The sequence below is a fragment of the Pan paniscus genome, chromosome 12, assembly GCF_029289425.2.
Source record: "Pan paniscus chromosome 12, NHGRI_mPanPan1-v2.0_pri, whole genome shotgun sequence".
NCBI classification, from domain to species: Eukaryota; Metazoa; Chordata; class Mammalia; order Primates; family Hominidae; genus Pan; species Pan paniscus.
This window is the reverse complement of record NC_073261.2, coordinates 29,389,786-29,411,778: the sequence shown is the minus strand read 5'-3', so window position 1 is coordinate 29,411,778 and position 21,993 is coordinate 29,389,786. Positions and strand designations below refer to the sequence as shown.

Here is a 21,993-nt window from a genome sequence, read left to right as displayed (position 1 = left end):
AAATTTTCCATGTTGTTTTATACAATAAAAATTTTACATTTTTTATACAGAAATGGTAAAAAGTAGAATAATCCATTTAATATATTATTTTGCAACTATGCAAAAGAACACAAAAATCTGGCCAGGAAAAGAAAAGGCCAGAAGGAAATGTAACAAAATGTCTATAGTGGGAGAAAGTACCTTATTCTAGTTTTAGGTTCTGAAATCCATTGTAGCCTAAGGTGATGACTACATTTTTAAAAATCCTTTGCTTCCTTCAAAAACTATATGAGATTCTCCAAAGCACTTCTCATATTATGCCTAAGGAAATCACCCATAACATAAGCATTCATTAAAAGATGTTAAAGGAAGAATATTTGGAATTCATGTTCTCAAAATTCCTTGAGAAGAGTTAGTTAATAGATATGGTATTAATTTAGAGATAGAAAATCAAGACCAGGGTATATTGTATAGTGTGAATTATATATCAACAAATATATCTCAATAAATGTATTTAAAAAAAAAAGAAAAGCAAAGAAAACTAAGACTGAAAAAAAGGTCCAGATAGTGCTTTAAACTATTTTTATAGGAGAATGAAGGTGGCAATATAGATATTTTTGACCCTAACTTCTCTTTTCTTATTTAAAATTACCTGAATGATCTCAGGGATGGAAGGCTAGTTCAATATTCAAAAACAATTAATGTGATCTATCATATTAATAGGCTAAATAAGAAAAATCATTGGATCTTATAATTAGATGCTGAAAAAGCATTTGACAAAATTCAACATCAATCTACGATAAAACCTCTTAGAAATATGGGAATAGAGGGGAAATCCCTCTACTTGATAAAGAACAACTGCAAAATACTACAGATAACACTAGTGGTGAAACACTGAATGCTTTCTGCCTAATATTGGGAAGAAGGTAAGATGTCCACTTTCACCATTCTTAACTGACACCGTGCTTAAGTACGAAACAGTGCAAGAAGGCAAGAAAAGGCAAACAGATCAGAAAATAATAAAACTGTTCTTATTTTCAGATATAGTGGTTGTTTACCTAGAAAACCCCATGGAATCTGCAGGAAAACTCCTAGAACTAGTAAGTGGATTTGGCAAGTTCATAGGACACAAGATAAACATTCAAAAATTAAAATTGTTGGCTGGGCACGGTGGCTCATGCCTGTAATCCCAGCACTTTGGGAGGCGGAGGCAGGCAGATAACTTGAGGTCAGGAGTTCGAGACCAGCCTGGGAAATATGGTGAAACCCCGTCTCTACTAAATACACAAAAATTAGCTGGGTGTGTTGGCACATGCCTGTACTCCCGGCTACTCGGGAGGTTGAGGCAGGAGAATCACTTCAACCTGGGAGGTGGAGGTTGCAGTGAGCCAAGATCATGCCACTGTACTCCAGCCTGGGGGACAAAGCAAGGCTCTGTCTCAAAAAAAATTAAAATTATTGGCTGGGCATGCTGGCTAACACCTGTAATCCCAGCATTTTGGGAGGCTGGGGCAGGAGGATTGCTTAAGGCCAGAAGTTTGAGACCAGCCTGGGCAACATAGCAAGACCCCATCTCTACAAAAATCAAAATATTAGCCAGGCATGGTGACACATGTCTGTAGTGCCACCTAGCTACTTGGGAGGCTGAGGTGAAAGAATTACTTGAGCCCAGGGGTTCAAGACTGCAGTAATCTGTGTGCCACTGCACTCCAGCCTGGGCGACAGAGTGAGACCCAATCTCTAAAACTAAACCAAAAGAAAACAAAAAACAAAAATCAATTGTACTTCTACATACTAGCAAGGAACACGTTGACAATGACATTAACACTAAAATACCACTTACAATAGCTCAAAAAAAGAATACTTCTTTTTATTTTGTAGGTGGAAATCCAAACATGTACAGAACTTGCATGCTGAAAACTACATAGTTAACAAAAGAAATCAAGGAAAATCTAAATAAGACATACCACGTTCATGAATTGGAAGCCTTAGCATAGTAAAGATGTTAATTCTCCCCAAGTTAATGCAATTTTAATGCAATTCCTATCAAAATTCAAGCAGGATTTTTGAAGATATAAAAAGATTATTCTAAAATTTATGTGAAAAATCAAAGAGATTAGAATACCTAAAACAATTTTGAAAAAAAAAAGAATAAAGCAGATGAACCTAAATTAAAGACTTAATATATAACTACAGTAAACAAAATTCTGTGGTATTGGGGGAAAGACAGATACATAGGTAAATGTAAAAGAATAGAAAACCAAGAAATAGACCCACACAAATATACCCAATTGATTTTTCACAAGGGTACAAAATCAATTCAATGGCAGAAAGATAGCTTTTTAAACAAATGGTACAGAAGAAGGTGGATACTCATAGGCCAAAAAAAAAAAAGAACCTCTATGTCAACCTCACACTTTACACAGAATTAACTCAAAATGGGTCACGGAATTAAATGTGAAAAATAAAACTATAAAACATTTAGAATAAGAAGTAGGAAAATCTTTGAGATTTAGAGCTATAGCAAATAATTTTTAGACTTAAAGCCAAAAGCACAATCCATAAAAGGAAAATTTATAAATGCGACTTCATCAAAATTGAAAACTTTTTAATTGAGAAAGACCCTGTTAAAAGGATAAAAACCACAAGCCACATACTTAGTGAAAGAAAATATTTGCAAACCACATGTCTGATAAAGCAGGAGTCCCTAACCCCTGGGCCACAGACTGCTACCAGTCTGTGGTCTGTTAGGAACCAGGCCACACAGCAGGAAGTGAATGGCAGGTGAGCCCGCAAAGCTTCATCTGTATTTACAACTGCTCCCCATTACTCGCATTACTGTCTGAACTCCACCTCCTGTCAGATCTGCAGCAGCATTAGATTCTCATAGGAGTGGAACCCTATTGTGTTCCACAGGCAAGGGATCTCAGTTGTGCACTCTTTAAAGGAATCTAATGCCTGATGATCTTAAGGTGGAGCTGAGGCACTGATGTTAGCTCTGGGGAGCTGCTGCACATATAGATTAACATTAGCAGAGAGGTTTGACTGCACAGAGACCTTAATAAATCAATTGCTTGCAGACTCATATCAAAACCCTATTGCTGAGTGGCAAGTGAAAATTAAGTTGCATCTGGTAGTAGGCTTTATAGTGGCAAGTGAGTTGATGTGCTTCAATTGTACAGTTGCATCTAGTGGCAGGCTTTAAGTCAGAATCTGACACTTATTTTAGTCTGCATGTGGCCTGCCCATTTTTTTATTTACCACTTCCATCCGTGTCTCTTTCCTGCACTGAGTACTTGTCTCAGTCACAGTTTTGGTAAACCCACAAGCTAACCATAGCCAAAATGAGTAAAAAACAAACATCACTAGAGAGCTCCTTTGAAAAGGGCAAAAGACCCAATGATGAGACAGCAGAAGAATCTAAGACTATCAACAAAAGGAAAGCTTCATTTAAAAGAAAATACCAAGTCCCACTTAAATTACGGGTTCATTGCAACAGGCAGATTCACATTCTCCAAGTCTACTTTGTATAATATGTAGTGACCGGCTATCCCGTGAAACCATGAAACCTTCAAAACTGCTTTGCCACTTGGAGACCAAGCACCCTGTATTAAAAGACAAGACTTTGGAGTTTCTCAAAAGAAAAAAAATGTGAACACAAAGAACAGAAGCAATTATTAAAGGCCACCACTTCATCAAATGTGTCTCCACTGAGAGCATCATTCTTAGTGGCTAAACACATTGCTAATGCTAAGAAGCCCTTTGCTATTGGTGGAGAGTTGATCCTGCCTACTGATAAGGATAATGTCATAAAATTTTAGGAGAGGCTGAAGTTCAAAAGGTGGCACGTGTTCCTCTTTTGGCTAGCACCAATAACTAGATGAATTGATGAAATAACAGAGGATATTGTGACACAATTGTTAGAGAGGATTAATGAGTCACCGTGGTATGCAATCCAGGTTGACGAGTCTACGGATGTTGACAGCAAGGCAACAATGCTTGTTTCTGTGTGATATATTTTTCAGGAGCATGTGCATGAAGATATGTTATGTGCGCTTTTGTTGCCAACCAACATCACAGTTGCAGACTACTCAAGTCTTTGAATGACTACACATCAGGAAAACTGAATTGGTCATTTTGTGTCAGTATATGCACAGATGGCAGTGGTTGCCATGGCTGGATAGCTTTCTGATTTCATTACTTGGGTCAAAGAGGTCACTTCTGAATGTGAGTCTACACACTGTGTCATCTATAGAGAAATGCTGGCTATCCAAAAAATGTCACCTGAACTTAACAACGTTTTGCAGGATGTGATTAAAATTATCAGCCACATTAAAGTACACGCCCTTAACTCATGTCTGTTCGCATAGCTCCGTGAAGAGATGGATGCAGAGCAAACACGTCTTCTCTTATATACAGAAGTGAGATGACTTTCTAAAGGTGTATCACTGGCCAGAGTTTTTGAGTTATGAGAGCAACTCCAGAGATTTCTTTCAGAAAATGTCACCACTGGAAGCACATTTTAGTGACAGAGAATGGGTCTCAAAACTTGCTTACTTGTATGACCTATACAGCCTGCTCAACAAACTCCATCTGTCACTTCAGGGGAGAATGACAACTGTGTTCAAGTTGGCAGATAAAGTGGCTACATTCAAAACTAAACTGCTGTAATCCCAGCACTGGGATGCCGAGGTGGGCAGATCACTTGAGGTCAGGAGTTCAAGACCAGCCTGGCCAACATGGTGAAATACAGTCTTACTAAAAATACAAAAATCAGCCAGGTGTGGTGGTGGGCACCTGTAATCCCAGCTACTTGGGAGGCTGAGGCAGGAGAATTGTTTGAACCCGGGAGGCGGAGGCTGCAGTGAGCCAAGATCACGCCACTGCACTCCAGCCTGGGTGACAGAGCGAAACGAAACAAAACAAACAAAAAAAGCCAAACTGGAATTATGGGGGCAACGAGTGAACACTGGGATTTTTGACATTTTTCAAACATTAACAGAGATTTTGAAGGAGGGTGAGCCAGGGCCTTCTTTCTCCCAGTTGGTGTATGATCACCTAGCTCAGCTTTCAAAAGAGTTTGAGCATTACTTCCCAATCACAAAAGACCCCTGAACTTGGAAGGAATGGATCTGCAACCCATTTGTGAATATGCTAGGTGAACTGACTTTGTCCATGCTAGAAGAGGATCAACTGCTTGAGAGTGCAAATGATGGTGGCTTTAAAAGTATGTTTGAGACAACTTCAAATCTCCATACATTCTGGATTAAAGTCGAGGAGTTCAAGACCAGCCTGGCCAACATGGTGAAATACTGTCTTACTAAAAATACAAAAATCAGCCAGGTGTGGTGGCGGGCACCTGTAATCCCAGCTACTCGGGAGGCTGAGGCAGGAGAATCGCTTGAACCAGGGAGTCGGAGGTTGCAGTGAGCCGAGATCATGCCACTGCACTCCAGCCTGGCGACAGAGTGAGACTCCATCTCAAAAATAAAAAAAATAAAGGTTCAGTAGGGTTTGGTAATAACAGAACTTTAAACATGACCAAAATTTTCCACTATTTCAAATACACTATGCATCTTCTATACATACCCCTTTAAAATTCGGGCTCTATCTCTCCAGCCACTTCCTCCCATGCATGCTACACTAGCCATTACAAAGTACTTATTATTCACTCCATACCCTTGTCTGTGTTGTTTTTCCTTCTGAATGGGATGCCTCATTCCTTTAGAGCTCCTGAGTATCTCCTTGTGTACTCCTCCCTGATATTCCTGGGCTGAATAGAAATTTCCTCTATAAAGCTTTTAGTGTCTCTTATTAATATATCATTCATTACAAATTATTTGTATGTCAATGGGAAGTCCCTGAGGACAGGAACCTATATCTTTTGAATATTATACTCCCTGTGGCAAATAGAATGTCAGGCACAAAGTAGATACAATCAACTGAGTTACAGTTAAAAGAACCCGGCCAATTAGTAAATAAATTTAACTTAAAAGAATATCATTAAAGTTACAATTTAGCTAAATAAACCTCAACCTCATGGTTCTTTGCTGATCGCTATGTCAATGGTTTTATGATTCTGCTGGCTAAAAGTAAATGCAAATTACATGCTCAAAGGAAGAGTTTCTGTTACAGTCTTAAGTTGTCTGGAATACAGCTGTCATAAACTAACCTCTTGGATTTTAAAAATAAAATCTAAGTTCAAAGACATGGATTCATGTAATATTACATAAAAAAGAACTTACTTTTCCAAAATTATACTGACTTTACAGTAATAGCAATTTTAAAGATTTTAAAAATATATTACATACCATTTCTATTTCTTGATCTTTAGCAACCAGCTGTCGATTAAGAAGTTCTTTGCTTGAGTCAAGTTTAATACAGAGTTCCCTAGTAGAAGACAAATCTGCAAGAGCGGACACTTTTTCAAACTGAACCTTCTGAAGCTCCTCTTCCATTTTTACAACAGATTTATGTAAGGTAGAAATCTGGGACTTGTAAGACCTTTCTGCATTTAAGTGCTGTAAGAATAAAATTATATATATGTATGTATACATATATATTAAACTGGAAGGAAACTATAACATGGAAAAATGAAGTGGGGCAAATCTAAGAGTAGTGCACTTAGATTGTATGAAGTTTAAATAATACAGGTGGTAACAATATGTACCAACAGTCTAAGATAAATTCAGGTTTTGACTTTTTTTTTTTACATAAAATTCATGAGCAGGGTGGTCAACTGGTCATTCTTTTTAATGTACTTAGGAAAAAAAAAACCTTTCCCACTTAAAAGTCTCCAGCCCCAAAACAAGTTGAGATATATCATTTGACCAACAGTTTTACCTATATTAGCCAGTTTCAATTATTTTATAATACAAATGCTATTGTTGTTGTTAAAAACAAAAATGCTAGCCACTGTTTTATTCACAACATCTGTTTTTGAATTCTTGACTGGCATGTCAATTTCAATCATAATGTCATAAAATGAAAACTGATAACTCTTTAACACTTACTAATACCTCTGAGGGAAAGAGACTAAGGGCAAGTATAAATTAAGTATATATCCACATTATAGGAAATAAGAGTGTGTTTTTAAAACTATGAGATTCAAGTTACATAAATGCTTTCGAATGTTCAAGATAATTCCACCCCCACCCTTTTCTTTCAGAAAAATGTCTTATGTAAGTGCACTGCCACCTACAGAGAAGTATTTGTTTGCTATAATGTGAAGACAAGTAGAACTGAGAGGCAAATAAATTTATGTGTTTTTACAAGTGATTTTACAAGTGTAAAGCACTAGAATTTGCTCCCATTATAAGTTATTTGGCCATAATTCACTCCTACTTTTTCTCTATCTCTTCTCTTCCTTCCTCACTCACTCTTTCTTATTCTCCAAGCCAACTTTTTATCCATCCTTCCATCCACCCACCCATTCATCACACATATATTGAATATACTCTATGTTCCAGTCACTGTGCCTAGGTACATATTTGATTGTATGTGGTATCTGCTCTAATGAAACATCCAGACTACTAGAGAAGTCATATATTAATCAAATAATGATACAAATAACTATATAAATACATACAAAGAAAATATAATTAATACCCTAAGAGAAAAAACAAAATGGAATTATATAACATGCTCGATTAAAACCAGAAAAGGCAGAAGAGCAGCTGAAGACTAAACAAACAAATGAACAGGGCAATAAATTAAAGATACTTATAAATATGGGAAATATTAATCCAACTATAATTACTTTAACTGTGACTAATCTATATACCCCAATTAAGACAAATGGTCAGAGTGGATAAGAAAACAAGATCTACTTATTTAGCTACAATAAATTAATATTAATATTCAAATGTTAATGCTAATAAAAGGAAAGTTGGGGTAGCTACATTAATTTCAGACAAAGCAAATTTCAGAGAAAGGAAAATTATCAGTAATAAAGAGAGGGCATGACATAATGATTATAAAAAGTTAATTTTCAAAGAAGACATAACAATCCTTAATGTGCACATTCCTAACAACAGAGCATGCCAACATATGTAAGTCAAAAAAATTGATAGGATGGCAAGGAGAGATACCCATATCTACTATTCTAGATTACTATTATAGATTATTATTGGAGAATGCAACACCCGTGTATCAGTAACTGACAGATCAAGCAGGCAGAAAGTCAGCAAGGATACAATTCAACTGAACAGCATTATCAATCAATTGGATCTAGATATTTACAGAGTACTTTATCCAAAAACAGCAGAATACACATTCTTTTCAAGCTCACATGCAACATTCACTAAGACAGACTACGTATGCCCTATAAAACACATCTAAACAAACTTAAAAGAGCAAAAATCATACAAAGTATACTCTCAGATCACAATGGAGTTGAACTAGAAATACATTAACAGAAGGATAGTTGGAAAATCCTAAAATATTTAGAAATTTAACAACATACTTCTAAATTTAACACATAGGTCAAAGAAGAAATCACAAAAAAAATTTAGAATATTTTGAATGAAACAAAAATTAAAATATAACTTACCAAAATTTGTGGCATGTAGTTAAAGCAGTACTTACAAGAAATTTATAGCACTGAGTGCATATATTAGAAAAGAAGGAATATCTAAAATCAATAACCTGGCCGGGTGTGGTGGCTCATGTCTGTAATCCTAGCACTTTGGGAGGCCGAGGCAGGTGTATTGCCTGAGGTCAGGAGTTTGAGACCAGCCTGGCCAACATAATGAAACCCTGTCTGTACTAAAAATACAAAAAATTAGCTGGGTGTGGTGGCAGGTGCCTGTAATCCCAGCTACTCAGGAGGCTGAGGCAGAAGAATCACTTGAACCTGGCAGGCAGAGGTTGCAGTGAGCCAAGATCGTGCCATTGCACTCCAGCCTGGGCAACAAGAGTGAAACTCTGTCTCAAAAAAAAAAAAAAAAAAAAAAATCAATAACCTAAGCTTCTACCTTAGGAAACTAGGGGAAAAAAGAACATATTATGTGCCACATTTTCTTAGTCCAGTCTATCATTGTTGGACTTTTGGGTTGGTTCCAAGTCTTTGCTATTGTGAATAGTGCTGCAATAAACATATGTGTGCATGTGTCTTTATAGCAGCATGATTTATAGTCCTTTGGGTATATACCCAGTAATGGGATGGCTGGGTCAAATGGTATTTCTAGTTCTAGATCCCTGAGGAATCGCCACACTGACTTCCACAATGGTTGAACTAGTTTACAGTCCCACCAACAGTGTAAAAGTGTTCCTATTTCTCCACATCCTCTCCAGCACCTGTTGTTTCCTGACTTTTTAATGATTGCCATTCTAACTGGTGTGAGATGAACACCATGGAATACTATGCAGCCATAAAAAAGGATGAGTTCATGTCCTTTGTAGGGACATGGATGAAATTGGAAACCATCCTTCTCAGTAAACTATCGCAAGAACAAAAAACCAAACACCGCATATTCTCACTCATAGGTGGGAATTGAACAATGAGATCACATGGACACAGGAAGGGGAATATCACACTCTGGGGACTGTGGTGGGGAGGGGGGAGGGGGGAGGGATAGCATTGGGAGATATACCTAATGCTAGATGACGAGTTAGTGGGTGCAGCGCACCAGCATGGCACATGTATACATATGTAACTAACCTGCACAATGTGCACGAGTACCCTAAAACTTAAAGTATAATTAAAAAAAAAAAAAAGAACATTTCTAACCCTAAAAAAAAAAAAAAAAGAACATATTAAATCCAAAAAAACCCAGATGTATTGGTGTGTTTTGTGTTGCTATAAAAGAATACCTGAGACTGTGTAATTTATTAAAAAAAAAAAAAAGAGGTCTATTTGGCTCATGGTTTTACTAGCCATACAAGCATGGTGCCAGCATCTGCTTCTGGGGAGGGCCTTGGGAAGCTTTTATTGATGGTGGAAGGCAAGTGGGGAGGAGGTGTGTCACATATCAAAACAGTGAGCAAGGGAGAGAGAAAAGAGGTCTCAGGTACCTTTTTTTTTGAGACAAAGTCTTATTCCATCGCCTAGGCTGGAATGCAGTAGTACAATCTCTGCCGAATACAACCTCTGCCTCCCAGGCTCAAGCAATTCTCATGCCTCAGTCTCCTGAGTAGCTGGGATTACAGGTGTGTGCCATCATGCCCTGTGCATTTTTGTATTTTTAGTAGAGACAGGGTTTCGCTATGCTGGCCAGGCTGGTCTCGTACTCCTGGCCTCAAGTGATCCATCCTCCTAGGCCTCCCAAAGTGCTGGGATTACAGGCGTAAGCCACAAGTCCGGCCCCAGATACCTTTTAACAACCAGATCCCATGTCAACCCATTAGCCTGAGGAGAGGACCAAGCCATTCATGAGAACTGCCTCCATTACCCAAACACCTCCCACTAGGCCCCATCTCCAACATTAGAGATCACATTTCAACATGAAATTTGGAGAGAACAAACATCCAAACTATATACACAGAAGAAAAGAAAAATAAGAGCAGAAATCTATGAAACTGAAAACAGGAAATTAATAGAGTAAATCAAAGAAATCAAAAGTTGGTTCCTTTAAAAGATCAATAAAATGATGCACATATGGGCAGGCTAATCAAGAAAAAATTACTAATACTGAAATAAAAGAGAAGCCATTACTATGGACTATATAGACATAAAAATAATAAGGGAATATTATTAATAACTCCATGCCCACAAATTTGATAACTTAGATCAAATGGACCAATTTCTTGAAAATAGCACAAATGATTTACCCTAATACCAAAATCAGTGGAAGACATTACAAGAAATAAAAATTATAGACTAATATCGCTCAGAAAAATACATGCAAAATCTTCAACAAGATAGTAGGAAATTAAATACAATAAAGTGTAAAAAGACTTATACACCATGACCAAGTGCAATTTATTTTGGATACTCAAAGCTGATTCAACATTCAAAAATCAGTTGATGTAATCCATCACATCAACAGGCTAATGAAATCATATGGTCACATCCATAGATGTAGAAAAAGCATTTGACAAAATCCAATATTCATTCATGACAAAAGCTGTCAACAAAGTAGGAATAGAAGAGAATTCTCAATTTGATAAAGAAAATCTACAAAAAATCTACAGCTAACATCAGACAAGGGTGAGAAACTAGATGTTTTTCCTCTAAGATTGGGAACAACGCAACAATGTCTTCTTTCAACAGTTCTATTCAACATATTTCTAGAAGTCCTAGCTAATTCATATGATTTGGATCTGTGTTCCCACTTAAATCTCATGTCACGTTATAATCCTCAATGTTGGAGGTGGGGCATCATGGGAAGTGATTGAATAATAGGGGTGAATCCTTCATGAATGGTTTATCACCATCCCCTTGGTGCTGTTCTCCTGATGGTGAGTGAGTTCTCATAAGATCTGGTTGTTTAAAAGTATGTAACACCTTCCCTGCCCTCTCTCTTCCTCCTGCTCTGGTCCTGTAATGTGCCTGCTCCCATTCTGGCTTCTGCTATGAGTAAAAGTTTCCTGAGGCCTCCCCAGAAGCATAGCAGAAGCCACTGTGTTTCCTGTAGAGCATGTGGAACCGTGAGCCAATTAAAGCTCTTTTCTTTATAAATTACCCAGCCTCAGGTATTCTTTTTATAAGAATGTGAGAACTAGTACAGAAAACTGGTACTGAGTGGGGCATTGCCATAAAAATACCTGCAAATGTGGCAGCAGCTTTGTAATTGGGTAACTGGCAGAAGTTGGAAGAGTGTAGAGGACTCAGAAGACAGGAAGATGAGGGAAAGTTTGGAACTCCCTAGAGACTTGTAAAATTGTTGTGACCAAAATGCTTATAGTGATATAAGCAGTGAAGTCCAGGCTGAGGAAGTGTCAGATGGAAAATGAGGAACTTATTGGGAACTGAATTGCCAGAAATATCTGAATGACAAATCTCTTAATGGCATTTCCTGCATTGCCAGAAAATGCATTCAGAAGGTAGATTATTAAGCTACTCAAGAAGGCACCAGAAAAAGATGAAAATCAACTTAAAGAAATTTTAAGAAATATAGGATATGGATGACAAAATTTCCAGAGAAATAGATAGCATGAATAAAAAACAATCACAACTTTTGCAAATGAAAGTCAAACTTAGAAAAAGGCAAAAAACACTGGAAAGTTTCAACAATAGACTAGAACAAACAGAAGAAAGAAATTGAGAGCATGAAGACAAGGCTTTTGAATTAACCCATTGCAACAAAGAGAAGGAAAAAAGAATTAAAAAAAATAACACTGGCAAGCTGAGGCAGGAGAATTGCTTGAACCCAGGAGGTGGAGGTTGCAGTGAGCTGAAATTGTGCCATTGCACTCCAGCCTGGGCAACAAAAGTGAAACTCTGTCTCGAAAAAAAAATATTAATAATAACAAACCCTCCAAGAAGTTTAAGATTATGCTAAATCACTAAACCTAAGAGTAATTGGTGTTCCTGAGAAAGAAGAGAAATCTAAAAGTTTGGAAAACTTATTTAAGGGAATAATTGAGGAAAACTTTCCATCCTTGCTAGAGATCTAAACATCCAAATACAAGAAGTCCAAAGAATACCTGTAAATTCATTGCAGAAAGATCATCACCTAGGCACATAGTTATCAGGTTATCTAAAGTCAACACAGGCCAGGTACGGTGGCTCACATCTATAATCCCAGCACTTTGGGAGCCCGGGGCAGGTGGATCACCTGAGGTCAGGAGTTCGAGACCAGCCTGGCCAACATGGTGAAACGCTGTTTCTACTAAAAATACAAAAATTAGCTGGGTGTGGTGGTGGGTGCCTGTAATCCCAGCTACTCTGGAGCCTGAGGCAGAAGAATCATGTGAATTCAGGAGGCAGAGGTTGCAGTGAGCTGGGATCGCGCCATTGCACTCCCCCTGGTCAACAAGAGCGAAATTCCATCTCAAAAATAAATAAATAAATAAATAAACACAAAAGAAAGAATCTTAAGATCTGTGAGGCAAAAGCATCGAGTAACCTATAAAGAAAAACCTATCAGATTAATAGCAGATTTCTTAGCAGAAACCATACAAGCTAGAAGGGATTGGGGTCCTATCTTTTACCTCCTTAAACAAAACAATTATCAGCCAAGATTTTGTCTCCAGTGAAACTAAGCTTCAAAAATGAAAAAAAAAAAAAAAAGTTTTTTTTCAGACAAACGCTGAGAGAAGTTGCCACTACCATGTCAGCACTATGAGAACTGCCGACAGGAGTTCTAAATCTTGAGACAAAACCTTGAAATACACCAAAATAGAATCTCTTTAAAGTATAACTCTCACAAGGCCTATAAAACAATAACACAATTAAAGAAAAACAAAGTATTCAGGCAACAAGTAGCATAATGAATAATAGTACCTCACATCTCAATACTAACATTGAATGTAAATGGTCTAAATGCTCTGCCTAAAAGACACAGAATGGCAGAATTGATAAGAATTCACTAAATAAGTATCTGATGTCTTCAAGAGACTCACCTAACACATAAGGACTCATACAAACTTAAGTAAAGGGGTGGAAAAACATATTCCATACAAAATGAAAACCAAAAGAGAGCAGGAGTAGCTATTCTTATATCAGACAAAGCAAACTTTAAAGCAACAACAGTTAAAAAAGACAAAGAGGGACATTATATAATGATAAAAGGAAGAGTCTAAGAGGAAAATCTCACAGTTCTAAATATTTATGCATCTAACATTGGAGCTCCCAAATTTATAAGCAATTACTACTAGACCTAAAAAATGAGATAGATAGCAACACAATAATAGTGGGGGACTTCAATAGACAGGTCATTAAGACAGAAAGTTTAAAAAGAAACAATGGACTTAAACTATACCCTAGAACAAATGCACTTCACAGATATTTACAGAACATTCTACCGAACAATTGCAGGACATACATTCTATTAATCAGCACAAGGAACATTCTCCAAAACAGACCATATGATAGGCCATAAAACAAGTCTCAATAAATTTTTAAAAATCGAATTTGTATCAAGTATCTTCTCAAACCACAATGGAATAAAACTGGAAATTACCTCCAATAGGAACCCTCAAAACTATAAAAATACATGGACATTAAATAATCTGCTCTTGAATGATCTCTGGTTCAACAATGAAATCGAGATGGAAATTAAAAAATTATTTGAGCTGAACAATAATAGTGCCACAACTTATCAAAACCTCTGGGATACAGCAAAAGTGGTACTAAGAGGAAAGTTCATACTATTAAATGCCTACATCAAAAAGTCTGAAAGAGCACAATCTAAGGTCACACCTCAAGGAACTAGAGAAACAAGAACAAACCAAACTCAAACCCAGCAGAAGAAAAGAAATAACAAAGATCAGAGCAGAACTAAATAAATGGAAACAACCAAAAAAAAAAAAAAAAAAACCACTACAAAAGATAAAAGAAACAAAAAGCTGGTTGAGAAGGTAAACAAAGCTGATAGACTATTAGTGAGATTAACCAAGAAAAGAGCAGAGAAGATCCAAATAAGTCCAGTTAGAAACGAAATGGGAGCTATTACAACCAATACCATGGAAATACAAAAGATCATTCAAGGCTACTATGAACATTGTTACATGCATAAACTAGAAAACCTAGAGGAAATGGATAAATTCCTGGAAATATACAACCCTTCTAGATTACAAGCAGCAAGATTCAAATGGTAAAAAACAAAAAAACAAGAAACAAAAACAAAAAACTGCCTGCCAATGAAGAAAAGTCCAGGACCAGATCAATTCACAGCTGAATTCTGTCATTCAAAGAACTGGTACCAATCCTACTGAAATTATTCCACAAGGCAGAGAAAGAATGCTCCCTAAATCATTCTATGAAGCCAATATCACACTAATACCAAAACTAGGAAAGGACATAACAAAAAAAGAAACTACAGACCAATATCCCTGATGAACATAGCTGCAAAAATCCTCAATAAAATACTAGCTAGCTGAATCCAACAGCATAACAAAAAGATAATACATCATGATCAAATGGGTTTCATATCAGGGATGCAGGGATGGTTTAACATAAGTAAGTCAATAAATATGATAGACCACATAAACAGAATTAAAAACAAAAATCACATGATCATCTCCATAGATGCAGACAAAACATATGACAAACTCCAGTATTCCTTTATCATTAAAACCCTCAGCAAAATCAGCATAGAAGGGACATACCCTAAGGTAATAAAAGCCATCTATGACAAACCCACAGGCAATATTACCGAATGGGGAAAAGTTGAAAGCATTCCCCCTAAGAACTAGAACAAGACAAGAATGCCCACTTTCACTACTTCTATTCAACATAGTACTGGAAGTCTTAGCCAGAGCAATCAGACAACAGAAAGAAATAAAAGGCACCCAAATTGGTAAAGAGGAAGTCAATTGTCACTGTTCGCCAATTATATGATCATATACCTAGAAAACTCTAAAGATTCATCCAAAAGCTCCCAGATCTGATAAATGAATTCAGTATACAAAATCAATGTAATAAATCATCACTGCTATACACCAACAGTGACCAAGTTGAGAATCAAATCAAGAACTCAACTCCTTTTACAATAGCAAAAACAAAAAACAAAAAACAAAAAAACACAACTTAGGAATATACCTAACCAAGGAGGTGAAAGAGCTCTACAAGGAAAACTACAAAACACTGCTGAAAGAAATCATTTATGACACAAACAAATGGAAACACATCCCATGCTCATGGATGGGTAGAATCAATATTGTAAAAATGAGCATACTGCCAAAAACAATATACAAATTCAAGGCAATTCCCATCAAAATACCATCATCATTCTTCACAGAACCAGAAAAAAAAAATCCTAAACATCCTAAAATTCGTATATGACTAAAAAAGAGCCAGCATACTGTAGAAAGTAGAAAAGTTAATCTTCAAAGCTCGTCTTGATTTAAAAATAAAATAATAGACACTAGGAATAACAGTTCCTTACTCTAAAGCCTCCTATCAACTATTAGTTCTTACACTTTAGCCCAGTTAGTTGCTTTGGCTTACTCAGGCATGTCTGGACAGGCCCAGGCAAGTCTTAGCTCATAGCTTATGCCCCTTCCTTATTTGGAAATGTTATTACTTCCTTAAACCTTTCATAAGCAACTTCCTCTTCTTTGTTCTCTCTTGCACTTACCTATTTAGGAAAGTTTTAGGTTATTAGCAAATTGGGTATCAGTTTAAGATTGTGAGGTCCAGCTCCAGCCAATGGATGCAGGACACTGCAGTAAGGATGACCCAAATGCATAAGAGATAAACATGTCTGCTTTTCCTTTGCTCAAGTGTGCTCTCACCATTGTTCCATCTGCAATGGGCACCCTTTCTGCAGAAAGTAAAAATGGCCTTGCTGAGGGAATTAAATTTATGTTCAAGTGCTATTTCTTTGCGACACCAGGGAACAAGCATTTCTAACAATACCCAAAGCAAGACTAAGCAAAAAGAACAAATCTGGAGGCATCACTTACCCAACTTCAAACTATACTACAAGGCTATGTTACCAAAATAGCATGGTACTGGTATAAAAATAGGCACATAGACCAATGGAACAGAATAGAGAACACAGAAATAAAGCTAAAACTTACAGCCAAGTGATCTTCGACAGAGCAAACAAAAACATAAAGTGGGGAAAGAACACCTTATTCAACAAAATGGTGCTGAGATAATTGGCAAGCTATATGTAGAAGAATGAAACTGGATCCTCACCTCTCACCTTATACAAAAATCTACTCAAAATGATCAAAGACTTAAATCTAAGACCTAAAACCATAAAAATTCTAGAACATCAGAAAAACCCTTCTAGACATTGGCTTAGGCAAACCCTTCATTACCAAGAACACAAAAGCAAATACAACACAAAGATAAATAGATGGGACTTAATTAAACTAAAAAACTTCTGCACAGCAAAAGAAATAATCATCAGAGTAAACAGACAGCCCCCAGAGTGGGAGAAAATCTTCACAAACGACGCATCCAATAAAATAATAATATCCAGAATGTACAAGGAACTCAAACAAATCAGCAAGAAAGAAACAAACAATCTGATCAAAAAGTGGGCTATGCACATGAATAGACAATTGCCCCCCCACCTTTTTTTTTTTTTTTTTTTTTTTTGAGACAGGGTCTTACTCTGTTGCCCAGGCTGGAGTGCAGTGGTACTGTCTCGGCTCACTGCAACCTCTCTGGTTGAAAATGACATTTTTATAGATAAACACAAACATTTTGAAGGTTTGAGTCACTCGCTTTGTGAGGCTTGGCCAGTGTTATATTGTTCTCTTCACAGCCTTTGTGAGCCAAGACAGGTCTTTGAGTTGAGATGTGCTGGGGCGCAGGTCTTATGTGGTACCACATTCTAGAACAGAAATGACTGGGTGCATTTTGTTGGCCCTGGGGCATCCTAAAAGGGCCCCTCAGTAGGGAAGAAAGTGCTGTAGACGGGACATGGCCAGCCCATCCAGCAGAGAGGGCCCAGCAGGTAGCACGGAGAAGGCTGGTCAGCTGTCTGGGGCTCTGACCAGACGAGATTTCCCTCACCTCAGTCAGGCTGCTCTTTGGCCACTGTGTAACATGGCTTGAAGCTGGGTACTGCAGTAACTGTCTCTACTGTCAAGCCTAGGAGTGGAACAGGAGCAGATCTCTTACAACATTTGGGGCATAGCTTTCTGAACTTCTGTCTGTGCTATACTGACTATACATACATACGTATATGTGCAAAAGTGCATATTTACCTGAAAGAGGTACTGTCTGCATTGTTTTGTGAGCTTTTTTTTTTTTTTTGAGATGGAGTCTTGCTTTGTGGCCCAGGGTGGAGTGTAGTGGCGTGATCTCAGCTCACTGCAACCTCCACTTCCCAGGTTCAAGTGATTCTCCTGCCTCAGCCTCTCAAGTAGCTGGGATTACAGGCATGCACCATCATGCCCGGCTAATTTTTTTTAGTAGATACAGGGTTTCACCATGTTGGCCAGGCTGGTCTCAAACTCCTGGCCTCAGGTGATCCTCCCGCCTCAGCCTCCCAAAGTGCTGGGATTACAGGGATGAGGCCACCATGCCTGGCCCCATTCTTTATTTTGTAAGATTGAGGAGAACACATTTTCAAGCAACCAGATGTCATATTTAACAAGCAAAACTTCAAAGTAGGCATTAAAAATATGTTCAAGGACCTAATGATGCATGGTTAATGAAGTAAAGGAAGATATGATGACAATGTCTCATCAAATAAAGATTATCAAAAAATATATATAAATCATTTTTTTTAAAAGAACAAAATGGAATGTCTGAAACTTGAAATTATAATAATTGAAATGAAAAGGTTTCCCAGAGGGTCTCAGCAGTGGATTCTGAACTGGCAGAGGAAACAATTAATGAATTTAAAAAAGACTGATGAAGATTATGCAATTTGATGAAGAAAAAAAGCAGAATGAAGAAAAATGAACAAACCTCAGAAAAATATAGGACACTATTAAGCACACCAACCTACATATAATGATAGTACTAGAAGGAGAGGATATAGAAAGGACCAGAAGAAATAATTGAAAAAATAATGGCTGGAAACTTCATAAATTTCAAGGAAATTTTTCATCTTCATATTTAGCATGCTAAATAAGCAAGTAGGATAAAAGCTAAGAGATCTACAATCAGACACATCATTATAAAAATGCGGAAAGCAAGGAAAATATCTTGAAAGCAGCAAGGGAAAAATGGCTTGTCAATTGCACAGGAACTCCAATAATATTAACAACTGACTTCTAAGCAGAAACAATGGAATCCAGAAAGCAGTGATCTAACATATTCAAAGAGCTCAAAAAACAACACAACCCAAAATACCAAGAATTCTTGTCAACCAAGAAGCCTACACCCAGGAGAACTACCTTTCAGAATGAAGGGAAAATCTCTACAGAAATGCTACAAGCCAGAAGAGAGTGGGAGCCAATATTCAACATTCTTAAAGGAAAGAATTCTCAACCCAGAATTTCATATCCAGCCAAACTAAGCTTCATAAGAGAAGGAGAAATAAAATCCTTCACAGACAAGCAAATGCTGGGACATTTTGTCACCACCAGGCCTGCCTTACAAGAGCTCTGAAAAAAGCACTAAAATTGGATAGGAAAAACTGGTACCAGCCACTGCAAAAACATACCAAATTGTAAAGACCATCAACACTATGATGAAACTTCACCAACTAATGGGCAAAATAACCAGGTAGCATCATAATGACAGGATCGAATTCACACATAACAATATTAACCTTAAATGTAACTGGGCTAAATGCCCCAATTAAAAGACACAGACTGGCAAATTGGATAGTCAAGACCCATTGGTGTGATGTATTCAGGAGATCCATCTCACGTACGAAAACATACATAGGCTCAAAATAAAGGGATGGAGGAATATTTACCAAGCAAATGGAAAGCAAAAAAAAAATCAGGAGTTGCAATTTTAATCTCTGATAAAACAGACTTTAAACCAACAAAGATCAAAAGAGACAAAGAAGGGCATAAAATAATGGTAAAAACATCAATGCAACAAGAAAAGCTAACTATCCTAAATATATATGCACCCAATACAGGAACACCCAGATTCATAAAACAAGTTCTTAAAGACCTATGAGAGACTTAGACTCCCACACAATAATAGTGGGAGATTTTAACACCCCAATGTCAATATTAGACAAATCAATGAGACAGAAAATTAACAAAGGTATTCAGGACTTGAACTCAGCTCTGGACCAAGCGGACCAAGCAGACAACAGAACTCTCCACTCCAAATCAACAGAATATACATTCTTCTCAGCACCTCATCACACTTATTCTAAAATTGACCATATAATTGGAAGTAAAACACTCCTCAGCAAATGCAAAATAACGGAAATCATAATAAACAGTTTCTCAGACCACAGTGCAATCAAATTAGAACTCAGGATTAAGAAACTCACTCAAAACCGCACAACTACATGGAAACTGAACAACCTGCTCCTGAATGACTACTGGGTACATAACAAAATGAAGGCAGAAATAAAGATGTTCTTGGAAACCAACAAGAACAAAGACAGAACGTAACAGAATCTCTGGGACACATTTAAAGCAGTGGGTAGAGAGAAATTTATAGCACTAAATGCCCACAAAAGAAAGCAAGAAAAATCTAAAATCGACACCCTAACATCACAATTAAAAGAACTAGAGAAGCAAGAGCAAACAAATTCAAAAGCTAGCAGAAGACAAGAAATAACTAAGATCAGAGCAGAACTGAAGGAGACAGAGACACAAAAAACCCTTCAAAAAATCACTGATGCCACAAAGATACTCCTTGAGAAGGGCAACTCCAAGACACATAATTGTCAGATTCACCAAAGTTGAAATGAAGGAAAAAATGTTAAGGGCAGCCAGAAAGAAAGGTCGGGTTACCCACAAAGGGAAGCCCATCAGACTAACAGAGGATCTCTCGGCAGAAATTCTACAAGCCAGAAGAGAGCAGGGCCAATATTCAACATTCTTAAAGAAAAGAATTTTCAACGCAGAATTTCATATCCAGCCAAACTAAGCTTCAAAAGTGAAGGAGAAATAAAATGCTTTAAAGACAAGCAAATGCTGAGAGATTTTGTCACCACCAGGCCTGCCTTACAAGAGCTCCTGAAGGAAGCACTAAACATGGAAAGGAACAACTGGTACCAGCCACTGCAAAAACATGACAAATTGTAAAGACCATTGATGCTAGGAAGAAACTGCATCAACTAACGAGCAAAATAACCAGCTAACATCATAATGACAGGATCAAATTCACACATGACAATATTAACCTTAAATGTAAATGGGCTAAATGCTCCAATTAAAAGACACAGACTGGCAAATTTGATAAAGAGTCAAGACCCATCAGTGTGCTGTATGCAGGAGACCCATCTCATGTGCAGAGACATACATAGGCTCAAAATAAACGGATGGAGGAAGAGCAAATGGAAAACAAAAAATGGCAGGAGTTGCAATCCTGGTCTCTGATAAAACAGACTTTAAACCAACAAAGATCAAAAGAGACAAAGAAGGCCATTACATAATGGTAAAGGGACCAATTCAACAAGAAGAGCTAACTATCCTAAATATATATGTACCCAATACAGGAGTACCCAGATGAATAAAGCAAGTCCTTAGAGATCTACAAAGAGACTTAGACTCCCACATAATAATAATGGGAGACTTTAACACCCCACTGTCAACATTAGACAGATCAACAAGACAGAAAGTTAACAAGGATACCCAGGAATTGAACTCAGCTCTGCACCAAGCAGACCTAATAGACATCTACAGAACACTCCACCCCAAATCAACAGAATATACATTCTTCTCAGCACCACACCACACTTATTCCAAAATTGACCACATAGTTGGAAGTAAAGCACTCCTCAGCAAATGTAAAAGAACAGAAATTCTAACAAACTGTCTCTCAGACCACAGTGCAATCAACTAAAACTCAGGATGAAGAAGCTCACTCAAAACCACTCAACTACATGGAAACTGAACAACCTGCTCCTGAATGACTACTGAGTACATAACAAAATGAAGGCAGAAATAAAGATGTTCTTTGAAACCAATGAGAACAAAGACACAACATACTAGAATCTCTGGGACACAGCTAAAGCAGTGTGTAGAGGGAAATTTATAGCATTAAATGCCCACAAGAGAAAGCAAGAAAGATCTAAAATTGACAAACTAACATCACAATTAAAAGAACTAGAGAAGCAAGAGCAAACACATTCAAAAGCTAGCAGAAGGCAAGAAATAACTAAGAACAGAGAAGAACTGAAGGATATAGAGACACAAAAAACCCTTCAAAAATTTTTTTTGAAAAGATCAACAAAACTGATAGACCACTATGCAAGACTAATAAAGAAGAAAAGAGAGAAGAATCAAATAGATGCAATACAAAATGAAAAATGGGATATCACCACTGATCCCATAGAGATAGAAACTACCATCAGAGAA

General features: G+C 37.2%; 1 protein-coding gene across 3 annotated transcripts in view; it reads right to left on the bottom strand.

The window, feature by feature from the left end:
• The window catches only part of TSGA10 (testis specific 10), a 151,615-nt gene that overhangs the window by 30,911 nt on the left and 98,711 nt on the right, over positions 1-21,993 (bottom strand). For all 3 annotated transcript variants that reach the window (XM_014343887.3, XM_014343885.3, XM_008970983.4), the window contains exon 16: positions 6,291-6,500. In XM_014343887.3, the coding sequence (XP_014199373.1) occupies positions 6,291-6,500 (210 nt within the window). The remainder of the gene's footprint in view (positions 1-6,290; positions 6,501-21,993) is intronic.